This window comes from Vigna unguiculata, chromosome 9 (genome assembly GCF_037176805.1).
Source record: "Vigna unguiculata cultivar grain cowpea cultivar isolate G323 ecotype 2 chromosome 9, ASM3717680v1, whole genome shotgun sequence".
Lineage (NCBI taxonomy): Eukaryota > Viridiplantae > Streptophyta > Magnoliopsida > Fabales > Fabaceae > Vigna > Vigna unguiculata.
The window spans coordinates 4093679-4102086 of NC_140800.1; the positions used below are offsets into that span (position 1 = coordinate 4093679).

An 8408-nucleotide genomic window follows, 5' to 3' on the forward strand; every position below is an offset into this window, starting at 1 on the left:
TTATCGAATAGAATTCTTTTTCAGAAAAATATATGAAACTATTGGAACCTTCCTTTGAAAAAAAAAAGTTGAGAATAGAAAACACCTCCAATATTGTGAAATAGGTTACGAATGATTACTGTATTGATTTGAGTAATAATTTAACTAACCATCCAACACCTCAATTCAAAAGAAAAAACTCAATATAGAATAGATAACTATTGTATATGTTTAAGCCAAATAATTTTATTTAATCATAACTACCCAATTATCCATCAAATATATTTAATTCCACAGAAAGACAAGTAATTTAAACATGTTTAAACTACGAATTAATAATACCCCTAAAAAAGATTAAATACAAGTCTACTTTTGCCAAGATAAAGTTAAATATAAATGTACGATCATGAGGCTGAAGTCCGAATTATTCTAAATAGTATTTATTTATAATATAAGATTTTGAATATCAAATAAAAAGCAAATTAAATAAATAAACCAAAATGAAACATGGTTGAAGTGAAAAGTCAGAGTAGGAATTTTCTGTGGGCCAGTGGCCATGTGATCGCAACTTGTGAGAGACGCAAACCAGAGAAACAACAGATAAAGCAACCAAATAAAGAAAATGAAAAACAAAAGCACAAAAAACACATGCTTCATTAAAAAAGTGGGCAACATCGATGGTTGGTCACGCCGCAGGTTACAGGAATCTACATTGCTTTTCTCGACGCGTTGAAAATTCCCAGACACGCTTCCCCAAATATTCATCCTTTTTCTTATCTCTTCCTTCTTCCTTCGCAGTTTCCCCTTCCCACCTTCTGATCTCTCTCTAGTTTTCTCCAACAATGGTTGGCTCTGTCACTGTCAAGTCCGAGGTTTCCCTTCTGGAATCTTCTCCCTCTCCTGTGGAGAAACCTGAAGGAGTTTGTTCCAACATGGATGAACACCACCTGGTCCAACCCAATATGAATGACTCCTCAACCAACAAGTACGTTGCCAATAACTCTTCTGTCTCGCTTTCTTTGGATAAATAAACACTCTCTTCTCACAAAGTTCCTTCCTTTTTTGTTTTTTCTTTCATTTGTTGTATTTTTGCAATTACCCTTTTATGATCTAGGGCAATTTTTTTTTTTATGGATGCTGATATGCCATGGATAAAGGATAAAAGAGTGGTTTTGTTTGCGTTAGTAAAAGGGTTTCCGTATGTGTGAGGTGAGATAGAGGACCCATACGGGTTTAGGTCATGTGTTGACATTTTATTGATGAAAATCTTAGCAATAATTAGAGTATTTTGTGTTGACTGAAAAGGGGTATCGTGATGCTGGATATTTGTATGATTGGAAAAAGTAACGGTAGGAGGGTTTCGATTGTACTTGCAGGTTGTAACCCTACCTTACGTTTTTCGATGAACTGAGAAAACTTTTTAATTGGACCCATCTTCTGGATTGGCTGAGTTATGTTTGCTAAGAAAGCTTTTGGGGTTTCATTTGGGTGATTATTTTTTGCCCTTTGCAAGAATGAAACTCTGGGAATTGGAAGAGGGAATGTTTTCTCGGGCATAGCAACCTAACCTTATTCTGTCAGGTGGAATCTGCTATGTAGATCAATTTGTACTGTGTGTCTCTATCAAAAACTATTTTTTTCATGAAAGAATTTGACATTTGATCATGTTTAATGTGTTCTCTTCAAATTTTGTTTGATCCACTTTACTCATATGAACCTCTGTTCATCCTCTCTCACAGAATCAAACAACCCCTTCTGAAGCAAGTTTCTGTGTTCTTCTCCTAAGCAGGCGCTGTTCCATTTTTCTGTCAGATGTATTCGTTGCTAGAATCCTAGTCTTATACATATACTTTTTTTGTTATTCACTCATTTAGCTTAATTCTGTTATATTCGCAGCACGTGTTATCACCCTTTTTTGTTCTCTAGGTGGAAATTTTGACTAACACTCGCACTGTAGAGTGTTGTTGTTTTCTTCAACTGTCTTGTAGAAGTTTTGCTTTGACTACGATAGGTACTTTATTATCATGAATTATACCTGAAACATTTCTTCATTGAATCCGTCTGGCTTGAATTGTATTCGTGAGGTCTCAATCACAATCACCCAATCACTTTGAAAGTAGACCTAAAATACCTACTTGTGGAACTTGTTTGTATTATATGATTTAAGATCTTCAATTTTCTCCATAGACCAACCCACCCCATGTATTTTTTCAACCCAATCTTACCCACTGTTATCCTACCCCTGTTTAATTAATAACCCTTTGCATCTCAAGTATAAAATTTCCTCTTTTTGGGCTTCTTTCAAGAATAAAATTTCTCAGCATCTTTTTGTGGCTTTTTTCCCTTAATTTTGGAATGAATATAAAAGTTATGCAGTACTTTAAAGTATACTGAATTATGTCCTTAAAGCATTCTAACGATTCTCGAAAACATCAATCAAATGTCTTCTCATTTCTAAGAAAACGAGTTGGGGCTATTTTACTGTTCACCAGGGACTCATTTTGAAGTCAGTGCCTTTGGTTTACTCTAGATTAAAAAGTCCTTCTTGCATTTATGTTTTCAATTTGAATACAAAATAAAAATCCATATATTCTATATTCACGAACAATTATAATTGTTTAAATATAAAAAATCCTAGGAAGCAATTGGGATTTAACCTCTGTTATTAGATAATCTAAAGATATAGGCCTCAAATCATCTCCCTGTTTCTTCTTGTGTTTTAGTCACACATTGTCTCCCAACAGAATACCCTTTTAGTTTGGATAAACTTAAAGCTTAGCGAAGTTTTCAATGCTTTGATCGATGAAATTCATCTGCACCTACATTCTCTTAAGGTGCAATTGAAAGGCTTTAATGTGCATCACCCTTTCTTAACAAGGGCGGTACTAAAGCCTATTCATATGTGTATTAACTATTATGGCTTGGGAATTGAACCCAGAGTCAAAGGCTTCCTAGCTACCAGCAATGTTCTTCAGCGACAATAATCAAGACACGTATTTAAGCTAGTATTTGGATCAGCTTGTGCGAAAGTGACTTTGATTTTGATAGTTTCTTGAAGGAGCTTTTAAAAAAGAACCATTTCCGTTTGAAAAAACTAAAACAAGCATGCACTTATACTAATCTGTCTGGAGTTCAATTAAAAATATTAATTCTTGACACATCTCTTGATAAAAAGCTTATCACCTAAAAATTTAGGATTAAAGTATTGATGATTCTGGGAAGTCCAATATGCAATTTTCATCAAGTTCATCCTAACCAATTTGTTTACATGTGTGTTTGTGTTCGGTCGTATATTTATTTTTTATTATTTCTCTTTTAGGTCAGTGCCAGCCTCTGGACTTAATGCAGTGATTCCTAGTACAAACCAGCTTACCATCTTCTACAATGGGAGTGTTTGTGTCTATGATGGAATCCCTGCAGAAAAGGTATGCCCTTGCTGCACTTTTACATCACAAATGAATTTTGTTGCTGCTGTGCCTTCAATCCAATTTCTAACTTTACATGTTATGATGGAATCCTAATCAACCTTTTTGCATACAAACAGGTGCATGAAATAATGCTTATTGCTGCTGCTGCTGCCAAGTCTACTGAAATGAAGAAGATTGGGACCCAATCTACCCTCATTTCACCTGTTCCCACAAGGCCTTCTTCTCCTCATGGAATCACCAACAATGTTGCTGCCTCACAGAAGAATTCCATCTGCAGGCTGCAAGGTGATAATTTTCCTATTTTCATGCTAGATATAGAAATGGTAGTCTTAAATAATTGTCTTTTTATATTTACCATATAGCAGTTGCATTGTCTTCTATTTTAATGTGACAAACATTCAAATCTCGTGGCTTTTTTCATAATCTTTCTCTAGAATTTCCAATAGCACGCAGGCATTCACTTCAAAGGTTTCTTGAGAAGCGGCGAGATAGGTACTATCTACCTGCCATGTTTAATGGTGGTTTCTAATAATTGTTCAGTTTAGAGACTCCTATTTTGTTTATGGTCTTATTTGTATAATATTTTTGGTTAAAGGCTGGGTAGCAAAGCTCCTTATCCTTCCTCATCAACCACTAAAGTGGCTGATAACATAGAGAACAACTTCTGTGCTGACAATGCCCCAGAGCTGATTTCCCTGAATCGAGCAGAGGAGGAATTTCATCCAACTGTCTCTGCCTCTTGAGCATAACCAGTGTTTGTTCTATGTTATGTCCTGTGATAGTGTGGAAGATCATATATTTGCATGTAGAATCACATAAACTGATATAATTATATCCTTAGGTTCTGAAGTCTATAAATGTGTTTTATATGTAATGTAACATAGCTATTGAACCTGAAAGGGTCTGTAACAGTGTGTTTGTATCTGTGCACGTTTAGGAAGTATGCTGTGTTCTGATCAACCTATATTAAACTGTTGTTCCTGTATTTGATTATGTGGACAACTGATTATCTATTATGTTGATGTTCCACTTATATTTTTATGACATCTCTTAGCTTTTAGTCCTTCATGTTTGTTTCTTGAGGAAAAGAATTCTAATTCAGTGGAAAATTTCTTTAAGTAGCTAAACAAGAGTGTTTTGATGTTTCTTGAATTTGTTTTATGTCATACAATTTTTGCAACACAGAATCTCCTAAAACTATTTATGAGCTTGCTACGGTAGTTATGAAGGCATTTGAAAACTTCTATACGGTGGAGTAGGATAAGATATTTTTGAGGTTAATGTGCTTGAATTAGATTATGAAAAATAAAAGTGGGGTAACAAATACAGGATTTCACATTTTTAGAAGACAAGACAAGAAAAGCAACAAAGTTTCACACGAAAGTAAAGTGTGATCCAAAATTGTTATATGAAAATATAGATATGTAAGTTTGAATGTAGTTTGATACCTAATTTGATACTAATGCATATTCAAAGTGTTATTTATACGAAATATGTAAGAATACTTTTTTCAAATGATAAATATTTTAAGATAAAAGTAGTGAGTTTGCGAAGTCATGCGTGGTTCTTAATACTTTAATTTAATAATCTCTTTAACCTATAAACGAATTAGTTTAGAATACGCACAGCTCTTTCAAGGAAAAAACTCAAAGTACGATAACTTCGATAAAAAAAAAATTAGGATGAAAACAAATAGGAGAAATGAATGAAATACATAGAAAGAAAAAAAAAAGGAAAATTGACCAATGCAAACAAGTTGTAAGCTGTTAAGATTATATTCACTTCTATTTGAACTGATTCACCCAAAAACATAAGTGTTTTGGGAGCATGTAATCTTCTACGCTAATTCAGAGAGACTTTCAACTACCTCCACGTAGTTTCTGCTATCTTTGAAGCATTATCATCCTCTGTTCCAAGTTTCATAGACTTTTTGGTTCTTATCATAACATGTTTAAAAAATGAGTTCACTACTCTACTAGACTACTAGTAATCGCAAAAGCCTAATACCAACGAATAAAACTCACATAAAAAACATTATGTCATAAATATTTACCTTTGAATCAAAACAAGTTCATTTATCAGTGAGAATTTAGGTGAGAGCTTTTAGTAAACAAATTAATAAATTAGAAGTTAAAGTCAATGCAAAGATACAACTGGTTTAAAAAGGAACAAATTTTCGTAAACACTGGCTAAACCTAGTTATGTCCAGAAATTCAGATTACATGTCTTCTTTAACAGTATACTTGTAGCTTGAAATGATCGAGTCTCTTTCCAGTTTCCTGCTTTTGCTTTTTATAAATATATTACTGCTTTCTGTGAACTTATAAGAGTTGAATACTATATAATCATTATCAACATTTATAGGGTGACTAGAGGTAACAGTCTTCAACTAAAAAGAAAGCGATGAATGAATAAGAGGCATTGGGATGATATCGAAGTAGCTGGAAATGAGGAAAATGTCATTATAAAGAATTGTTGAAACCTCGGGTTACAAATTGAAACATGAAATACAAAGGACAGAGACTGCTTCATTTAGAAATCTAAGCCATGTTCACGAGCTGCTTCAGCAAGTGCTTGAACACGGCCATGGTATGGGTATCCCCCTCGATCAAAGGCTACCTTTGTGATCCCCTTCTCCAAACAGGACTTTGCAATGATCTCACCCATCTTTTTTGCTACTTCCTGAAACCAAAAAATTCAAAGGATCAGGACTATCATCATTCTTCTGAGGAAACCATGAAAAACCCACTGTTGGTAGAAGCTTTCGTTTCATATTTTGCATCCTGCTTTTAGTATGCATATACATTAACATATCCGAGAAAAATAATGAAACTATATGAACCCTGATGGCCAGTTAAAAATAATGTGTAAGTTATTACCATGAATCCATTGCCAGAAACTCATTACCAAACTGATGCAAAGATTGACAATAGAACCTTCAACTGCAACTGATGTAGCTGACTTACAATGATTATTACAAAGGACTCATGCATACTTATACTCAAGAACCCAGGGATTCCTTCTTCTTCTTGTCATTTTTGTTTCACTTGGTATCCCTAATCAATTGGAAAGAAAAAAATCTTCTGGAATATGGTCACACACTGAAGTTGGGGTCCTTCCATAGTATTTTTTAACGGTACAGTTTCTACAATGTGACACTTGGAATTTACATCCAAGAAAAAGATCTTGTAGCTAACATCAAAAGGCATTGTATCCAGATTATTAGTAAACAGAGAGAAAGAAAATTGACGACAATTGCAATGACTTATGACAACATGAAGTCAATTGTGATACATCATTCTTTTAGAACCTAGCCATTGCCACGGGAATGTGAGGGCACTGAACAACATCTTTCAAACTGCATATCCTTTGCCTCTACTTTTACAACATCCACTCTTCATTCTTGTAATTTGTAAATACCCAAACTTTCACAACTCAATTATAAGTTATTAGACAGTTACTTCTTAACATTTCTAACAGCATATAATCATGAACCACAAGAATTTTGACCCTCCCCCTGTTAGACATATCATCAAGTACCAGTTCAATACCACAACACAATAGCTGATTTTTGCCTCTAACATTTAAAATCCCCACTTTTCATTCTTGCATTTTCTTAATACCAAAACTTTCATCACTCAGGCTAACCCCTTTAAGTAACTAGACAGTTACTCTGCGATCATTCTAAACAAATATCCTAGTCATGAAATACACGGATTCTATCCCCTTCCCCAGTTAGACATATCAACAAGTAACTCTACAGCAACATATGTAGTTAGACAAGGGGATGAAAGTTCCGGTATGTAAAAAATGCCGAGACAAAAAAGGGGTTTTCAAAATCAAAGGCAGAAACAAAAAATTAGCAATTGGGACACCATTTGGGTCATCGGAGGTAATAAAACCATAGTCTTTCAATCAGAAAATGGGAAATTTATTAACTTCCTAGCCAATGCCGAAGACATTAGGCAGCAACAAAATCATAACAGCATGTAAGACATCTCTAAAGAACTCACAAGTGTGGGGCCAGCTGAGTAATTAAACTCTTCAGAAATGGTTTTCTGCATTGTGGAAGCCGAAGCAAGCGTGTGCATCGAGGTGTCATCAATCACCTGCACAGAGAGGTGCTTGTTGGACCGGAACACCGACAACCTCGGCCTCTCGGGTGTCCCTTCAATCTGACAAAGAAAAGGCTTCAACTTTAGAGAATGAAAACCGAAACTGGGGAAAGTGAGTGAGCGAGTGAATGAACCTTCTTTCTGATGCGAGTGTGGCGCGCAGTTCTGTCTTCCCTTCGGGTCCTGACTTTGGCTTCAACCACGAAAGATTTGGGTTTTGGTTGTGATATTGTGGATAAGGAAGAGGAAGAAGAAGAAGCAGAAGAAGGGAATCCGCAGGAATGAAGGAAGGAAAGAGAAGAAGCTAACATTGTTTCCAACTTCACAGTGATGACACACACCAACGTTTCTCCGGTTTATCGTCACCTTATCTTCTGCCACATTCACTTCACCTCGGTTTTTCTTTTCAAGCGTCTACTTCTATTTTTTTTATTAGGATTTTTTAAAATTATTTGCTAGATTTCTGAATTATTTTATTTTTTATTAGGTTTTTGAAATATGTTTTATAATTGATTCTCTGGATTTGGATTTGATTTTTATTTGAAACATTAGGTATAATTGTTGATAGTAAAAAGAAAACTAAAATAATATCTCCTAAAACTTTCTCCAATTATACTTATATTCTTCTTTTTTTTGTTATAATGTTCTCTTTCTTGTCGAAATATAAATATAAAGTTTTTAAATGTTAAAATACCTGTATGAAGTGATGTGAAAAATGTGTGAGAATAATATGATGTTTTTAAAACAAAGAGCAGGCTTGTGTAGAATTTTAAGATATGATTAAATAAGTTTCTTCACCATAAAAATTGGCTTGTTTTAAATTGGTAAATTTAAAGTCTTCTTTGGTTTTTTAACACTTAATATTTAATAAATATATTAATTTGAC

The 8408-nt window shown here is 34.3% G+C and overlaps 2 protein-coding genes across 2 annotated transcripts; one reads left to right on the plus strand and one right to left on the minus strand.

Annotated features, from left to right (window-relative positions):
• Positions 1-563: 563 nt before the first annotated feature.
• On the plus strand, positions 564-4451 carry LOC114162426 (protein TIFY 3B-like). Its single transcript, XM_085666350.1, has 6 exons — positions 564-675; positions 778-964; positions 3299-3404; positions 3524-3692; positions 3842-3899; positions 4003-4451. The coding sequence occupies exons 2-6, from the start codon at positions 822-824 to the stop codon at positions 4148-4150; spliced, it is 624 nt and encodes a 207-aa protein (XP_085522476.1). The 5' UTR covers positions 564-675; positions 778-821; the 3' UTR covers positions 4151-4451.
• Positions 4452-5845: 1394 nt separating this feature from the next.
• Positions 5846-7933, minus strand: LOC114162427 (large ribosomal subunit protein uL18c-like). Its single transcript, XM_028046312.2, has 3 exons — positions 7657-7933; positions 7421-7582; positions 5846-6089 (listed from the first exon to the last, which is right to left on the minus strand). Exons 1-3 carry the CDS (start codon positions 7831-7833, stop codon positions 5940-5942), a joined length of 489 nt encoding a protein of 162 aa, XP_027902113.1. The 5' UTR covers positions 7834-7933; the 3' UTR covers positions 5846-5939.
• Between the last annotated feature and the right edge of the window lie 475 nt (positions 7934-8408).